The sequence below is a fragment of the Pezoporus wallicus genome, unplaced genomic scaffold, assembly GCF_028554395.1.
Source record: "Pezoporus wallicus isolate ANWC-B61680 ecotype Strahan unplaced genomic scaffold, APGP_CSIRO_Pwel_v1 contig_4264, whole genome shotgun sequence".
In the NCBI taxonomy this organism is placed as follows: Eukaryota; Metazoa; Chordata; class Aves; order Psittaciformes; family Psittacidae; genus Pezoporus; species Pezoporus wallicus.
Window position 1 is genome coordinate 111,982 of NW_026637102.1, and position 18,726 is coordinate 130,707.

The following is an 18,726-nucleotide window of genomic DNA, read 5'->3' on the forward strand; positions in this document are numbered from 1 at the left end:
AGTTGCATACACAGAAGAGATGTTCTGCCTACTAGGTAACCTTTAGCACCTGGTACGGGGAAGGGAATCTTTCACCCCCAGGTTACAGGCATCTCTGCGGCAATGAGCAGAAGGAGCAGCTGCTGCTAGCTCAGCCAGCGGTGGGAATCTGTGTGCACTCCAGCAAGTCAGAGACTGCATGCCGTGAAGGGCACTTGGATGTGTAACTCAGCTCACTGGCCTCATTGCAGACTGACTCATTCACTTTCAATAGTGGCAGCCTATAACTTTTTCCTGTACCTTTCCTAAAAGTTTCCTGTAACTTTTTTTCTCTCTCAAGAACTCACCTGAAATAATTTTCTTTCAATGAAACTTATTTTAAGTGGAATGATTTCCCTACTATGTTTACTTTATATGTAGATATGCTATTTACACATAACATTTTAATATCCATATCAAAGAGTTTCTAATTAATGTTAACATGCATTTAGAGTCCTTTTTGTTTCAAACTATCAGAATATTCGTAACTGTGCATTCTTCCCTAACGGAAGGAAGACACATATCTCCTTAAAAATAAAACTAAGGCAATTTACACTGCCTTTTCAATGTTTACAGACTAGAATTAGGTGGTAACCAGTAAACAGATACTGAATAGGTGAGGCAATGCGCATGTATTTTGGACTACAAAGAGAACAGAACTAAGCCCTAGTGACATTATGCCATTTTGACAGAGGCTGCCTAAGTCCAGAGTAGTGGTTATCTCAAAAATCACCATTTTTAATTTTGTTGGCCTGTAAGACACCATCTATAGAATTTGGCTGTTTCCTGAGATACTGAAGCACTAATTCTGCTGTTCTGGGGCAGATTCTATTTCACTAAAATGGAAAACTCTATTAACTAAGTCATATAAGGATGTTTTCCAGGAGGAGAACAATATCATTCTGATTTCACTGAGTAGGCTCAATAAGGCCACATTCCACCTCTGAAATTATTTGGTTTTGGCAAAGGATTAGACACACACATGACTTGACTGAACTTTTCCTTATTAACATCCACAGATATTTTTCAAGTAAGAAGTTTTAAAAAGAGACTACCACCAAGCAGCCTACATAGATCTGCTTTAGTGAAGTATTAAGGAAAGATGTTACGTTGCAGTGAAGTTTTCCTTGCCATGACTAACTCAGTAAGGCAATAAGAACATTGTTACCCAGGCAGTATCCCATTATGGAAGATCACTAGCAGTTGCCTACAATAGAGCACGGTTTTCTCATTTCATTAAATATTTTGCTTTAGACTTCACCCACCAAAATCTCTTGTGCCATTCCAAAAGCATGTTTCTTCTGTATATGGGAAAATAACCACTATACACCTAAATATCATCATATGATGTTTTGCAATCTGCAGGCTCAAAGCCCCACTAACTATTTGCAAGGACTGGATGGAAGACCTATAATTGCTGCTCCTGTGTTTACAAAGGTAATTTGTTCTATGACATATTTGAAAACTAGCAGCCAATTAATTGTGAGAGGTAATTAAAATTTTCTAACAAAGACAAAAAAGGAATTATGCATTTCTTAAGCCATTCAAGGATTGAGTGGCTTTATGAAATCTTACTGAAATCAGTATTACTGCCAGACCAATAAGACTTTTACTGACTGTCTATTCGTTTTCTCTATTAGATGTTACAGGATATTTCAGCTTCTGAGGGGCAGCTTGTGGTCTTTGAATGTCGGGTGAAAGGAGCTCCTTCCCCAAAGGTTGAATGGTACAGAGAAGGGACACTGATAGAAGACTCTCCAGATTTTAGGATATTACAGAAAAGTACGTTTCTTGTGTGGAAATACTGTGTCTAATGAAATACAGGCAAGCAACACAACTGCTACTTTGAATTTCTCACTGCAATGGTAAGAACTATATAAGCCATACTTATGGCAAAATATCTGGGTTCTAGAAGCCAAAACTGTGGATGAATTAAACAGCATACTCACAGGTAGTATTTGTCTGAGATTCCCCAAACTACTGAGTTGTTTTTTTTCTGCTTTGATCCCTTTGCCACTTCAATATCCTTTTCTAATCCAGACTTACTTTCAGTGTTTGTTTTTGGTTTTGCACTATTTATGTAGAGCTGCATTGCCCATAAATCCCTAATCTTATAGTTAAGTGCTATTGCAATAGAGCTTACGGGCAGTGGATTGCTTATTTATCCACAAAAGTAACCTGATGTACATATTGGCATGGTTCCATATGTATGTGCACGATAGATATTGGGTTGTAAACATATACTTTAATTTTTAAGTGCTGTCAAAAAATCTGCAGTTTTCTGGCATGCTAAAATTGCTGAAACTCAATAAAAAGTCCTTACATACCACACAAAATTAAACCTATAGGAAAACATATTTTATCATAACTCGTTTTCATGTGTGTAACAGTTTCAGTAATTGTCTTAAGACACAATAAAGTAGTACTAAGATTGCAAAAAAAAACTTCTTCCAGAATTTATTTCCTATTCATAAATTCTCAAAAATGTCTGTAAGTGTTCATATTGTTCAGTGGATTTGACATACATTTGAGTACAAGGCCTGGCTGTCTCCACCACCCCTTAGAAAACTGCATCAAAAGTCGAATTCCATCTTACTGAGAAGATCAAGCTTTGTATTTAGTGTTTAAGAAAAATTACTGGCAAAAGGAAGTAGTAACTCAATCTGCTAATTCTGCTCTTCTTCTCTTTAGAACCAAGATCTATGGCTGAACCAGGTGAGGATCATCAAAAAGCTCATACTTTCTTGATTATACAAATGTATATTCACAAAATACTAATTAAACTCCACTATTTAATTAACATAATTTCTTCCTTCTCTAACATTCTATAGCTACTTGTAAGATGCATGTCATTCTAGACTGTTCCATAAACATATGATTTAATTCTATCATTTTTTAAGAAAATAATGTTTCCATTCTGCTTTGATCCAGTTCTAACTTAGAATCTAAATGTTGCCGCCTTATGAGCTGAAGATTAACAAAATTAATGGATGAGGTTCCCCTGTATATCTGAGGTTCATAAGTACACCAGATGATGTAGGACTGAGCTATTTTTATCTAGTTTACCAGTTAGGGAACATTGCATAAGACATTTAGCCATGTCAGCCATTCCCTTTGCTCTCTACTAGCGTAATATGAGAGTATCACATCAGGTGTTCCACCACTGATATCAGCAAATCCTATAAAAGTGGCTGGACTTGCTAATTTCGTGGATCAGAGCAGCATGTAGGCTACTCTGCATATTTTGAGCAAAGAGCCTTACAGGCTTTTACTACTTCTCCATGAGACAATCACTCTCCCCATTATGGTTTCACTATTAAAAATGTAAAGCTGCCCCTGTTAAGACAGAAAATTACCAAATGATTTTTTCTGTGGAATTATATTAATTAATTCCTGTGGAATATAAATTTCTGTAACTCTTCTCCTTGCCCTGTTAAAAGATTTTTGCCCCCAAAAATGTCTTGAAAGCAACTTCCTCTCTCTGCAATGTCTCCTTCTGAGACCTAGGAATAAATAAACGGAGCTTCTACTAGAACCCACCAATGCTGTTCCTTTACTGTCCAGTGGCATCACTGCTGAGTAATGTGAAGCAGTTTTTAGAGGGTAATCAGTTAGGTGCAGTTGTCACTGCCTCATCACCTGCTGCTGATTCAGAAGGAATCTGCATTTCCATGCATGCAGTGGTTGGCAAATGCAAGTATGTAAACTAGATACTGTAATACCTTAAACCAGTTCTAAAATCCTAGTGCTATAATAAACTATTATTCTCCTATAATTGTTAGCAAATAATCTCTTTGTTGCTACTAGGTTTTCCTCAGTGATGACATGAAACAATCGAGCTTAAGTGTGGTATGGTCTTCCACAGAAATGTTCATGAGATATTAATCCTGTCGGGTTTTAGGAAAGTTTCTTGCAAAATGGTAGCAAAACAGTCACCGATTAGCAGAAGAAATGCTATCAGCCCACATTTCAATACACTTCCAATGCTACTTTTCCTCCCCATTCCAGCTACCCAATCAAACAAAAGATTTAAAATCCCATCACCATAGGTAATTACTAGCTTGTATTGCTGCCCAGACATGTCAGATCCTGGTCAGACAGGAATGTCATAGCCCCAGACTGACTTTTCAAGATGGAATTTAATTTCTTCTAGTACAATTCTGATAGCACATTTTTGGTGCCCATTAATCTTCTTCACAAAGAAATGAAAATGCAGCTTTCTAGAAGCACAGTTAGCACAATCCCCTCTATCTGCAAATCTGCACTGGTACTTTTGGAAAATGCCAGCCTATACGTATATGTTTTGCATTTCTTCACCTTACAGAGTGACTCCACTTGAATTGTTCCCAGTTAATTATAAATAATCTTTCAATTTGCAGAGGTGAAAATACATATATTTTAGTGAGTTGTGAATATAGAATACACTGTATTTCTCCAAATTAAATTTTAAGTTCTTCAGAGAGAAAGTCTGTACTTCATGTGGTTAGGAAAACATTTTCTAATGTTTTCCAAACACTGCTGACACCTGTTCTTCACTTTGTTGGGCGTGCTGCAGCACAGAGCATACCAGTTGCTACAGACAATGCTGATAACAGCTGCTGCACACAAAGGCTGCCAAAATTGATAATACTGATGAAACTAAAATCAAACTAAGCAAGGTGGAAAACTTAAGGAAATGTCCCCAAGGGTAGTCAAGGCTTTATGTGTTTGTTCAGTGCATGTTCACTTCAAGTAATAATGCTGTTCTGATGCTTTGCAGAGGAAATTTGTACTCTTGTTATCGCTGAAGTATTTTCAGAAGATTCTGGCAGCTTTACGTGTACTGCAAGCAATAAATATGGCACAGTATCTAGTATAGCTCATCTAACTGTCAAAGGTAAGAGTTTGTTTTAGTCTTTTGCCTGCTAATACAAGCAGAGCAGGCTGCTACCCTGTGCAGTCCAGGCTGCTTATTGTACATAGAGATTGCTATGCCTTTTCCAAGTGCCCTTCTGCAATTAGAAATGTGAAGAAACAAAGGACATTAGGGAATGAATTTCACACAGCCCTTCCAAAAACACAGCTCTTGCTGACCTCAAGATTTGGGCAATAGTCATTTCTGGAATCTCTGTGGATTGTCTAGATAGCTATTTCAATAACCCTTTGGTGCAGAGCCCAAAGGAGGAAACCTCAAGACAGATTCTTTCATACTGCCTACATGATTTAAGCTACCAAGGCACTATGCAGTTAAGTGAGCAAAGTACAGTATATAAAAAAAGAATAGTGTGCTGTTAACTCCAATTCAGCTCAAGTTCTGACAGTGTTTTTCATGAGTAAAAAGTCAGAGAATTCTCTGAAAAGAAAGTTTGCATTTCAAAGATGCTAGTGGAATTCACAGGACACATGGCTGAAGACCACTGCTGGATCTTCCAAACTAGAACTGTGTCTCTTTTCCCCCACCTTTACAATATTCCTTTGTTAAGGGAACTTGTTGCTAAACAAATGAGGTGAATCAACTCAGTCCAACAGATGGAAGGACATCAGAGCGAGGTTTTTTAACTGTAACTTTTGTGATTTCATTTCACTATTATTTATGGGGTTTACATATCACCAGAAGTTTGATATTTACTATTTCAGCATCTGAAGACAGTAGTAATGCTGCTACCCTTCACACAATGAGCTCAATCAACTTAATTGCTGCTGAACATCAAGCTCCCCCATGTACTCCTTCCCATCGTGTAGCAAATCAAACCCTCAAACCTAAACTCGAAGGTGTTCTTGTGAACCACAATGAACCCAGATCGAGTTCCAAGATAGGTCTCCGGGTGCACTTCAAGCTGCCTGAAGATGATAAAGGAAGTGAATCATCATCAGAGGATGGACCTGGCATTACAAACCAAAACAGACCCAACTATTTCCAAGAGACGATAAATGGACAGCCAATGAAAATACCAGAGCCAACGTCACCATCTAAGGAACCCCCCCCAGTACTGGCTAAACCAAAGCTGTAAGTAAAAGGGCTTCTACATCTCAGGTGCATCACTGATATTATTTAGTATTCATACAACACCACGCTATTGCACCAGAGCAAAAAAATCAAATGCAGAACAAAAAGACAGTCACTATCACATGGTGCTGGCCTTAAAAACATAGAGCATAGAAAACAGAGCTAGATAATTTTTTCTATCACTCTTGTGAAAACTGTTCCCCAATTTTGAAAGAGAAATGTTTTCACTTTGAAATTGTATTTAATTTCACAAAGTTTTCTGCTGCAAACAAAAGATGGACAACATGGATTTTATTTGGGAAAAATAAAAGCAGTTTTTTCAAATATATCTCACTCAGTTCTGGGTATGCAATTTTGCCAAGACCAGACATATTCAGGCTTACACATAGCATAGGGTAGCTGCTAGCTAGCTACTGTAGACCCCAAGACCTCATGACTTTCATGTCTAAACATAACAGATAAATACTTGGAAAAGTTTGATAATGTGAAAACCCTTGGTCTAAAAAGCCCTGCATGATTAGTGCACTGTGAGCTCATGGGGAAATTTTAAGAAGTAGTGTAGTTTGCTTAGAGGACAATTTACGGAATTCACACTGCAGTTTATTAAGAAATATCTTTTTAGAATTTTTGGAACGTCCTAAATCTAGTTTAACAAAAGACATGCAGAGCCTTTATTTTCATTTCTTCCTTAAGGCTCGGGAAGGACTTTATAAAGTAATTAATTGGTACTTTTAAGCAGGGTTGTAACATCATAGCATAAACATTACAAGACAGAACTTATATGCCATGTAGCATAGGAATAACTTGGAGCAGTATTTTTTTAATTTGCTAAGCCCATGTTCACAGCTCTATACTCTTTCAGAGCTATGGTGTGTTTAAGAGAGGAACAGAAGCAGCATTTAAATTGTCCAGTGCTTGCATAAAACAGAATTTCTCCTCCCCCCCCCCCCGCCCAACATAATAAAGGAGTGCATTATTATGCACATGTATATACGAAGTAAACAAAATCAGGATTGCACAACTTCTAAGTCTCTAAAATGCTACTTTTGGAAAGCTTTACATTGTCATATTTAGCTTCAAGGTGATTTTTGTTTAGTACATTCTAGAAACAATAATTCTTTAAAAGAATTTCTCTTGACTTCATGTATTTGGTTCATCAGTACCAGTTGTGGTTGGTCTCTACTATTACATTTTTCACTATTTAACAGTAGTTATTTCATATTCAACAATTTATTACATTATAATTTTCCATACTCTCTATGTTGGTTTTGGTTTTCAAAGGGGAAAAGTTAGCCTGCTTTTCATATGCTCTATTTCCACATACTTAATAACTAAATTAACCCTTTGACAAGGCAAAATAATTTTCCTTAGTTGCAAAGTAAAAAAAAGGCCTGAAGACATACAGTAAATAGTATCTAGGAAATAACAACTGCATGAAATGCAAGTACTCTCAATTGCACTCCTGCCTGTAACCAAATGCCAATACCACCTTAAACTACATTGGCAATATCTCTTTCGGTGGGTTATTACAAAGCTTCATTAGCCAAAATGCTGGTTTCAGAACCCACTTTAATAAGAGCTAAGTAACGGCAATCTGCCTTACAAATGCTCATTTAAAATCCAATAAACCAAATCCTTCTCTCAGTTACACAAGCAGAAAGGTACTAAAGTGACACAGAACAGTATATGACAGTGCTGTTGCTCTAATATTTTTTACAAAGGTATGTAGTGATAGGTCAAGGGGGAATGGCTTTAAACTGAAAGAGGGTAGGTTTAGATTAGATATTAGGAAGAAATTCTTCACTATGGGGTTGGTGAGAAACTGGCACAGGTTGCCCAGATAACCTGTGGATGCCCCACCCCTGGAAGTGTTTGAGGCCAGGCTGGATGGGGCTTTGAGCAACCTGGTCTAGTGTGAGGTGTCCCTGCCCATGGCAGAGGGTTGGAGCAACATGATTTTAAGATCCCTTCCAACCCAAACCACTCAATAATTCTACGATTCATGTGTGACTGAAGAAATGTCTTCAGTCAAATCATTTTCATAGAAAATAGTTTTGTGCCTCTGGCAAAGAACGGAAGAAGAAGGAAAAGTCTGTTTCAGTAGCAAACTAATATTATGCTTTCCTCATAATGTTAGAGAATATGTCATGTAGCAGTTTCCCATACCTGTTACTGTATCACAATTCACATATGGAACTGTAGCTAGCCAGCACATTCAGGGCTCATGACCAATTTTGTTCATCTTTGTTTTCTGTGCAGTGATCAGACCCAGTTAAAACAGCTCCACAACCAGGTCTTGCTTGAACAACAGCAGGTACATCAGATGTCTGCAAGAGAGTTGTCATTTAACCCAGCTTTACTGAATTCTGCTACTTCACTTCATCAACAGTCAACCTTGACTACATACAAGCAAAGCAATGCTTCTGCTTCTCAAGCATACCGACCTAAGCAACTCCCACCATCACAAACGACACCATTTACCAGTTCTTCTTCTAGCTTCTTAGTTACAACATTCAGCAACATCCCTCAAGGAATTCAAAGGACAAATAACAAAGAAAATTTCACAGGAAATCCTCCACCTGCCCAATCAATGTCTTCAGGAGGGTTTACAAGCAAAACTGAACAGTCTCTACCTAGCCCTAAAGAATCCATGGTGCCTCCATTAACCCTTTCTACATCAAGTGTAAAACAATTTCAGCCACAAAGTGTGACTCCTGCTCCTATCTCCCCAACTGGCCGGATTCAGAATCCAGTAGCTTTCCTTAGTGCTGTTCTTCCTTCACTTCCTACTGTGCCATCAACCAATGCTATGGGACTACCCAGAAGTACACCAAACACGTAAGTAGCATAAACCACATGCAAGGAAGCAGGGACAAGAAATATGCATAAAGGAAACTAGGACATGTTTCTGTTCAAGGGCGCAGTGGGGAGTTTACTGAAATGCAAGTCATTCATAAAATCAAAAAGCAAGTTATTCATGTATTCTGGTCCTTTAATCTAAACTTTACATCAAAAAAGAAAGGGGCAGTAGCTTCTACAATAACATACATCAAGGGTAAGATAAATTCAACATAGAGAAATGTGAGTTTATAAGCAGATATATATCAGAATTTGGGGGCTCAGAGATTCATAAGACTGTACTAGTGGGAGAAAAGAATTTCATAAGTTTTCAAGGTGGGTCACTCTAAGAGTATTTGCCTGTATGAGCTATAAAAACATTCTTATCTACTGTAAACAACAAGTGAAGTTGTAAAAGGTACCTCATAATCTAAGTTATTTTTTAGTCCAGGTAAATCTAAGAAATAACCTATGTAAAGGGATTTGTCTGGTTGCAATATTTTCTATGTTTAAAGTCCACCAGAAAATCTCAGGAGAGTTATTTTCACATAAATATTTTAATTGATAGTATGATTTCTGTGACCAAATGACTATCACTATACAAGCAAATAAGGATGATGATGTTCTGGAAAGGTTGTGGCTTTAAGAGTTCCTTCTTTACCAGTAGAGTTGAAATTACCATCCCTTTTGTGGACCATGTAAACCGTGTGTTAGCATGGCTGGCATGAGTAGATTGATACAACTTTTTATCCTTAGAACTCCAAATTCTGCACAAAGTTAGGGATATTTCCCCCTTTTACTAATGGTATACTTCCAAGTAGTGACAGCCATCAGTAAGTCACAATCTCCTAACTATCCTGCTGATAGTACGTCAACCAATCTCTAATTAGAAAATGTGTTCCTGTGTACATAACATTCACCACTCCTTGTGCCAAGAAATCCTGCCTTCAAACCACTATTGCACTCATACTCACAGACTTCCTAGTTGCCCAGCACAGACACCTAATCGTCATCACCCTGTGGCACATGCCTGGAGACCTTCGTGTCCCTGGCATCATGGGCAGGCATATGTAATAAAGTTACAATGTTCACAGTGAAGGTTTTAACTATAGCCAACTCATGCCCTGGGCCTGCTTTCACAGTATTGCAAGAGCAAGCAGAAACCAACTGCAACTGCTCATCCACTCTCCTACCTCCCCTTCAGAGCTGGTGCACAAATGCACAAGCACTATTCTCTTTGCATTAATGACATTTAACCCTTGCAAAGTGCTTTACATTGGCTAACTGCTGTACAGGCATTACCAAATACATCCTTACAGTATGTAGAGTGGTTAAATACTGTTTTCTTCATTTCACCTTTCCTGGGTCCCAGCCCAGAGATGAATTCCCACATAACTAGAGCTCATCATGCTGAAATTAAAGTCTAGATCTCTGCATGGGAAAAAAGATGAGGTAGGAAACTGAACAGTATTTGTGTTAATCCATAAATAACTCCTGAAGTTTAAGTTTCCTTCTTTGGCATTATCAAGTGCAATAATTCTGGCTACACGAAGAGTGAGATCACAATGTCTGCAGAACAACAAAAGGAAGAACACCTTGCACAGCAATCATCAGTTATGCCTTTTACTTAGACCCCCTGTTATTAAGATCCCAACTCCTGGTAAACTACTAGAACACTGCACACTCTTTAGTAGTGTGCTGCTGCTGTGCTTCAGCAGTGCACTGTCACTCTCCTGACAGTCTCATTTAAGAATTTAACGATTTTCAAATCTTATTAAAATTAAACAGACTACATCTATAAAATAAAAATAAAAAGAACTGTTGATGTTAGGGGCCATAAAAGGGTGAGAGAAATGAAAGAAGCAGAAGTTGATGGGAAGAGTAAATGATTAACAAAGGTGATAAAGATCAATGGGAAATCGTATTAACTTTACAATTACTGCCTGACTCAGTAAAATGTACAAATTGTACACCTATACACATTTCTTTAGCATTAATTGTGATACCATTATTCCAGTATAAATACAAATGGAACTTAGATGCTTATTATAGTACTACAATGCTCATTCTCTTTCATATGTGTGTCCTTAATTCCTACTGGCATGGGAATGGGATGCACCTTTAAAATAGTACAAAAAAAACAAAATTACATATTGTGCTTTGGCTTCTACATAAATAAATAAGATGCTCCTCCAGACAACTGAAGTGTAACATTTCATATCAGGTGACAAAAAAAATTTATACTGGTTGCTGCATGTTAGTATCAGAATTTTCTTTTAATAGCCCAACCCAGGGATTAATAAAGAAAAATCTGAGGCCTCTGCCATTAGCAACAGATGATTCTATTCGGGAAAATAAAGCTGCACTTGTGAAGGACCTGGAAAGAAAACTGCATTTCAGAGAGGATGTAAATCAACAAAGTAGTCAGCAGGTAAGAAAAATGAGTGCTATTAAAATAAATTTCACTCATGAACAAGACATGTATTGTGGTACAAAAGGTGTTTGTGCAGTTTGAGCTGCTGCAGTACTTTGCAGGGTGAGCTTTTTTGGTAAGTACAGGTTTGGAATAGCAAACTGGAGCTTTAAATAGGAAGTATGAGGGGTTGCAGCTGTAGAGGGTTTTCTTTGTGACTATGTGGCATTTTTATTTTTCTGAGTATCTCTGTTAGAGACCAGTAGGAATGTAAAACTTCCTTCTTTTCACGGAAGCTTCTGTGCATTTGATTTCATTTTTTCACTTCACAAGTTGCTCAACTCATTGCACACATACACATCCATACACTGTATATTTTTAACACACATTAAGGAGTAAACAAACCGTTTAAGAAAAGGTTTCTGGTTTTACTTTGGTTGAACTAAAATGCAGTATCCAATGTTTAGCATTAAACCTATTTTTCCGAATCTCCTAAATTACATGTATTGACAGGAACTTGTTAGGAACCTGTCCTGGGTTCAGCAGTAGCAGTCATGTTTTTTCCTTTGTGTTAACTGGTGCAGTGCTGTGTTTTGACTTCTAGTTTGAGAACAGTGTTGGTGAAGCCAATGTTTTCGGTTGTTGCTAAGTGATGTTTACCCTGACCAAGGACTCTGTGAGGCTCATGCTCTGCCAGGGAGGAGGGGAAGCTGTGAGGAAGCAGAGACGGGGCGCCTGACCCGGGCTAGCCGGGGAGGTATTCCATACCACAGCACGTCATGCCCGGGGTGGGGGGTAACTGGGAGTTACCCGGAAGGACAGGAGTTTCCGGGTGGAACTCGTTTTCTTGGCCGGTGGTATCGTATTCTCTTCCCTTGTTATTTTCCCTTATCATTGTTTTAGCTGATAGTAGCGGTGGTGATTTGTTGCTGGACTGTTCTTGTCTCAACCCGTGGGAGTTGCACTCTCTCGATCCTCCTCCCCGTTCCTCCGGGAGCGGGGAAGGGGAGAGCCCTGGTGCAGGGCGGGGGGGAGACGGACACGGACCTCGATTGTTGTCAGCTCGGCACCACTCACTGGGAGTGAGTGAACAAGTTACCTGACTGGGTTTAAACCACGACAGAACCTAACAAAGGTTTTGGTACCTGTTACTGGTATATACCAAACTTTAGGCATTAGTAATGTTTAGCAGAATATGAAGCCTTTTCCAGAGTTCAAGGAACTAAATATCAGTTCATTCTTAATTGGAATCAATGAATTCACCAGATCTGGTCAGTGTCTATGAAATTAAAGAAGAAATAAAAAATGAAATTATGGTTTGAAGTTGAAATCACTGTAAATCAGGTTCAAGTGCCTTCATTTAACAGTAGGACACACCAAGGACAGCTATATAGCTGTATAGGTGATTATGCTACTCTCACCTTGGCCCCAGAGCCCTCCCAAGATGTCCCGTCAGCTCAGGCTTAATGCAGCAAATAATGGCTTACCCTGATCTGCTGTTGACAAGGGAAGTTTTCACAATCTGTTAGCCCTTCTGACAGAGAACATGCTAAGGTAAGCAGAAAGCCATGGAGTCTCTGGAGCAAACTGCCCTCTGTGGACAACTGCAGTGTAATCCCTGTTTTTTTTTAGTTTTGCTGTTGACCTTTCTGACAGATCATGCTGCCAAAGCACTTTGAGTAAAACAACTGGCAAGCGGTATGTTTTGCAGATGAATCACAAGTGTTACAATTTGTACTTGCAATGGTAATAAGACAAATTATTTAGAGAGCTACTGTGAAATACCTATCAGTGTTTTAACTTAACTGCATGATAACCCCTTTAGAAACAATGACCACTACTAGTGTCAAAGTTATCTGCTGACAGCGCAAGTTATTTATATACTTATTTGCTATTCTCTCTGAGACCAAATGATTCCTATATCACCCAAACACTGAAAACTTCAAAGCTGGAAATTCTCTAATTGTTATGGTAATTAGAATGCCAATGGTAATGAACTAGCAAACAATTTTAGGATTGCTCAATAAAAGTTCCCTCATTTTCCCCCCAGTTCCCACCTTTAACCACTTCAGATTTTATTCTTCCACATCCAAGAAGACCACTGCTCAGACTGACTGAGGAAAACTCAAGTCTGAGTTTTCTCCTAACTGAAAGCAGCGATTATTTAAAGAGATAGAGAATGCATAATATTTTCAAAATTCCTACTGCTTTGCCGTTTTTAGAACAATCAATATCATGAGAATAATATGTTGGAATGCTGGATACACACCCATTGATTTTGTCCTGTTTTTTCCTCTTATAGTTAACAAAGAATTAAAAAGGAGACATTTTATTCCTATATATAGCACATCTGCATTAAATTGGTTATTATAATGGTAGGGAGGGGCTCCTTATTCACTTTCCCATACACATGAATGTAACTCTCCTCTGTGTGAGAGATCACTGCATAATGAAAGGAGTACAGCATCCAATCAGAATCTCAAAGTGTTGGCTTCCTTGTATTTTCTACATGCTATTTTAAAAAATTCTTCTCATAAAATGCATCCTATACAGTATTTTTATTTAGAGAATGGTATTGTAACCCCATATTTCAATAGCAGCATTTGGTCTCATTTAAAATACCTGCGTAACATCTATGGATCATCCAGAATGAAAGCTGCAGATGACAAGTCTGTGCTTTAAAGCACTGGTATTGACTTACATTACTATATAAAGTGCAGTAATAAACATGAGTGATTTACATTCTGGTGCTCTATTTATTATCTATCAGTGACTTCCATATGAAAAATGTTTAGCTTACAAGTCAAGATTTTCCTAAGTGTCAGCATTACACGCTCAGCATGATATCCAGTATTCCAGATGTACTCCTTCTGTTTCATCCAGTACATCATTCATCACCAACAATAAAGAAATACAGAATCAGAACATAGTTGGTAATTTTGCTGATGCTGCATGAGACAGAACAGATTAGATTCTGGTCTCCTACAGCTATGACAATCATGCAGTGCTGACAGAAATACAAATATGATTTTGCTAAGATTCTAGCTGTAACTTTGATCAAGTACCTGCAATAACAAGCTGTCATTTTTACCAGAAAAAAAAAAAACAAAACAAACCCACACCATACCTGTCATTCATGCAGATGGCTGTCTGCTATACTGCCAAGCTAAATTTCATCACAATTAGGAGTGTTGAAAAAAACGTGGTTCAGTGAAATCAAACATCTTCAGTTAGATTTGCTCAGTTCTTTCAAATGGAAGACACGCTAAATGAGGATTAGCTTTACACAATTGCAGAAGGAGGTTGGGACAAATCCCAGGATACAGGAAACAGTTTCTTTCTTGGCCTGAAGACAGTCGGTACACAACTCCCATAGGACAGCATAGCTCCTTGCCAGTGAGTACGTGTACTGTTGGTGCTGTCCCAGGTTGCACAAATAATTAAGCATCTTTAGTCAGCAGGATAAAAATCTGGAAATTCCACCTTTCAGAACAGCTCCCTTAACAGGAGACCTGAGACTGTCTCTCACCTTCTCCTGCCTAATGAATAAAACTTAATACTTTCAGGCAGTGTGGAACAAGCCCTCCTTTAGCAGGACATTTTGGAGAGCATTTCAGCTTAATGGTTAGGATTGTCTGAGGAAGCTGCTAGAATCCTTTCTTCTAGTTTGGGTTGGAGAAAAGAAACAGACTGAGACAGAAAAAGATAATCACTTTCCTGCCTAGGAACTAGAACAAACACCTGGATTGTTGTCCTTGCTGCAGTGGCTGTTTCAGTACATCTGCAAAAGTGAAACTCCAGCCCCGTAATGTTTTATTAGCATAGAGCTCAAAGCTTCCTCTTGGAGACTAAGGTTAAAATCCTGTAAGACAAAGCATCCAAGTCTCCTAACCTCAGTGAATACCTGAGCTTCCACACCATTTGATGAAAGAAGAGCACAGCCAGTGTTACCTCCGCTTCCCAAAACCTGTCAGTTTTGTCTGTTGGGCTTTTTATCTTCCTTACAAGTAAAATATCTTGGTAATGTTTAGTCAGAATATGTCATGTAGGAACAAAAAGATGTGTGAGGAGAAAACGGCAGACAGAGAATTTGGGGGAATTTTTGCAAATGGAAAAGATATAAATGTGTCATACAAACTGATTCTCTTACCTTGGTATTTGAAAACATTTACAGGCTTCAGCAACAGGACTATAAATAGAGGAAATTCAGCATTACAGGCAAACCTTAGAAATTAATTATATTGCCTCCTCAAAACTTTGCTATGCAAATAATATAAAATAGAAAAATGAGATAATTAAACCTCAAAACCCTGTACAGTAATAAAGAAAAAGAAATAACTGTGCAATAATAAAGGAAAGGAGAGTTAAGTACCTGGGCCTGGCTTATGCCCTTTGGTTATAAGAACTACAGACTATGCTCACATATCTGTATCATTTACTATGAAGAATATAATGTGGCAATGCTGGTTGGTTGTGTCCTGTTGTAAGACCCAGACAACAGAATTATCACTGCCTTATTTTAGGATGAAGAGTAAATCTACAGCTGTTTAGAAAATTATGTACAGCCCTTACATGAATATTCTTTATTTTTGCTAGGAAATATTTTGGAAGAAATTTCAAAGTAGAAGAGATGCAGGATTTGTCTGAAAGCTTTTAGATCATTAAAACCACAGCCTGTAAAGTCACATGCAGAACTCAACTCATCACACAGGCCACTAACACCGCAACATTGATCAGACAGAATCACCACCTCTCAATTCTCATACTAAGCAGTCAGCCTCAGAAAGGTCCCAAGCATCACTAAGAACTCTGTTCCCCAGAGCATAAGAATTACACTTACTTCAATCACCCCCAAAATCTTGGTCAAAACCAAGCTTCACATCATCTCTCAAAGGTCAGCAAATGTAGGCAGTTTTGGATTAAGGATGGGAATTAAATCACAAGGAGTCCTCACAGTAGCTTGTTTGATCTGTACTAGAAGTGAGAAGAGATTTAACAACCTGACCAAGACAAACTACCAGTTCTTGATATCAGTAGGTATGAACTCCCAATTATCATGGGAATGAATAAATGAACAACCACTTGTAGCTGTCTTCTCAAGACCCAGATCTAATCAACAACAAAGTACAGACAGGTTTTCCTCATGAGGGTCTTGGCTTGCAGAACTCTTCCCCTAGGAAAGGGAACCTGAGCTCCTCATGCTTTCCCACACACTCCTAAGCCACTTGCTCTAGCTGGCACATCTGTGGAAGTTTAGAGATACAAACCTCATTTGCTTGCTTTTCTGTTTTCCTCTTGCTCAATCACAGAGCTGAACTGTATTTAGAATATTGTCTAGCCATGTACCAAAGATGACTTGCTAAACTCTTCAAGGCTTTGTGTTTTCATAGGCATAGCATGATATTCATGTCTTGTGCCATGTAAGACGGCCCAACAAAATTCATCTGCAAGAAATAAATCACTTCAGTGATACATCTTCATGGGACATAAGTAAAGAAAAGCATGCACATTAGATCTATTGTTTTTGACTCTCACTGCTGAAATAGGAGGGGGGAGGGAAAGGAGAGAGAATCCAAACTAAACAGAAGATTTCAGTCAGAGTAGCTGAGATTAGACTTTAAAGCCAAGGAAAGTTAAAGCTTGGAAACAGACACTGAGATGCAATATATGTCAGTTCTTAGATAAACTGTCAACTAGATTTAGAGTGTCTCTGCCAAAAAGCCAATCTAATAAAAGTCACAAAACTGGGATTAAATTGTGAAATCTGTCTGGAGGTGGCAACAAGTGACAAACAGAATTTAGTTTTTTATACAGTATATGAGAATCAACATTCAAATAAAGTTCCCCTAGCCATTCTATTTCTGGTAATTTCCACGGGTTACTACGCTAATGCCAGATTATTTTGATACTAGCTGTTAGCATGCTAAAGTCAACAGCAAGATAGGTTTTAACTTCAATAGACCCAGGATTTTAGAATTCATATTCACACCCAGAAGTGTTAAGAAACTTACAGGAATTACTACAATCTATGCAATTGCCATTTTTGCCTTAGGTCTCAGTTTCTCATACATAAAAAGGCTAAAAAAATTATGGTGATGGGGTCAAACAGACCAGTCACAGAGAGAAAATTATGTGAATCTGTACCTTCAAAATGACTTGCATTGAGAGAAGATTTTGTTTGCCATACTGGACAAATTATCACCATCCAGCAGCACACTACAACAATACTGCAAAGGTACTGCAAAGGCTCGCCAGAAGAGAAGCTGCATTTTGCTTCTCCATGTGCCCCAAATTTCCACATTTCCAGTAGAACTTGTTTGACACACCCCACTCCCCCACCCCCCATTTTGGGGTTAACTTTCCTCCACCTCACTCCTGCAAAACATGTCACTGACCACCAGTAATGGCAGGAGGGACATGTGGAGTATATGAATCTGAGCAGGGAATATGAGCAGGGAGGGAAGCAGGGGAATACTGCTGACAGCAACTAAAGCTGGCAGCTAAACAGATTCAGCTATGCTGCAAATCATGCTGAATACGCTACATGTCTCTGTGGCAATAATGTTGCACAGCCCACTTACAAGGTGATACTAATGGCTAGAGAAAAGTAGTACACAACTGCTTGAGACATATTTACCAGTGCTTTTCTTAGCGTTTCTCTGGCCGGTTTTAAGTCTTTTGACCTTCCAACTACACCCTGACAATATTAATGCAACCACCACTGCTTTTCACTAATGCTTGTATGTGAGCTATCCAAGTTTCAAAAGTTACAGTCTATTGAGCATATGTAGATATAATTATACATAAATTATTATATACATTATATATATTCTAATTTGCACAGAACATTTACACCTCTAGATAGGAGCATGAATTTTACAGTTTTCTAGCTGGCAGACAGCACAATTTTAAATATCTGGCTACTATATTAAACAAGTGTGTGAATTCCTTTCTGTGAAAATTTTGTGATCCAGGAAAGTTGCCAAAAAGCAACTAGCACCCTACATTTTTGACCCAGCAATAGAGCTTGAACCTTTGTACTCTTTCCCTTAGTCTCCTCAAAATGCTGAACTGCAGCCTAGTTTTAACACTGTACCCAGTGATCACATTTACTTGTTCTTTGTGTGACACTTTACGAAATATTTGTCTGAACCACAAACACTTTGCCCTACTCCACTTATGTAATCACATTCAGAAATAGGTTTATAGCTTATGTGATAAAGACAGTTCTTCAGAAAGCTGTATTAACAACTATTTTCTGTTCCTACTAATCCTAGAAGATAATCTACAAAACAAGGAAAAACATCCAAGATTATATTCTCTATACAATGGTGTATTTCCACTTATTTCAGAGATTTCTGTTCTTTATAAGAAATTTGGTATAACACCTTCAGTCTATGTGTTCTGGTATTAACATTTTCACAGCAATGTTAACTTAGTCTCGTAATTCATAAAGCATATATATGCACAC

The 18,726-nt window shown here is 38.2% G+C and overlaps 2 protein-coding genes across 5 annotated transcripts in view; one reads left to right on the top strand and one right to left on the bottom strand.

Moving 5' to 3' along the window:
* The window catches only part of MYPN (myopalladin), a 73,256-nt gene that overhangs the window by 39,576 nt on the left and 14,954 nt on the right, over positions 1–18,726 (top strand). For all 3 annotated transcript variants that reach the window (XM_057403236.1, XM_057403238.1, XM_057403237.1), the window contains 7 exons: positions 1,384–1,455; positions 1,659–1,800; positions 2,710–2,733; positions 4,778–4,894; positions 5,635–6,004; positions 8,264–8,842; positions 11,126–11,273. In XM_057403236.1, coding sequence (XP_057259219.1) covers positions 1,384–1,455; positions 1,659–1,800; positions 2,710–2,733; positions 4,778–4,894; positions 5,635–6,004; positions 8,264–8,842; positions 11,126–11,273 — 1,452 coding nt within the window. The remainder of the gene's footprint in view (positions 1–1,383; positions 1,456–1,658; positions 1,801–2,709; positions 2,734–4,777; positions 4,895–5,634; positions 6,005–8,263; positions 8,843–11,125; positions 11,274–18,726) is intronic.
* PBLD (phenazine biosynthesis like protein domain containing) overlaps positions 8,199–18,726 on the bottom strand; it is a 68,063-nt gene continuing 57,535 nt past the window's right edge. Inside the window, exon 9 of one of the 2 annotated variants that reach the window (XM_057403251.1) lies at positions 8,199–8,331. In XM_057403251.1, coding sequence (XP_057259234.1) covers positions 8,324–8,331 — 8 coding nt within the window. In that variant the 3' untranslated portion in view covers positions 8,199–8,323. Of the gene's footprint in view, positions 8,332–12,499; positions 12,535–18,726 lie in introns of those variants that run through there. The other variant, XM_057403247.1, reaches the window with a different exon arrangement.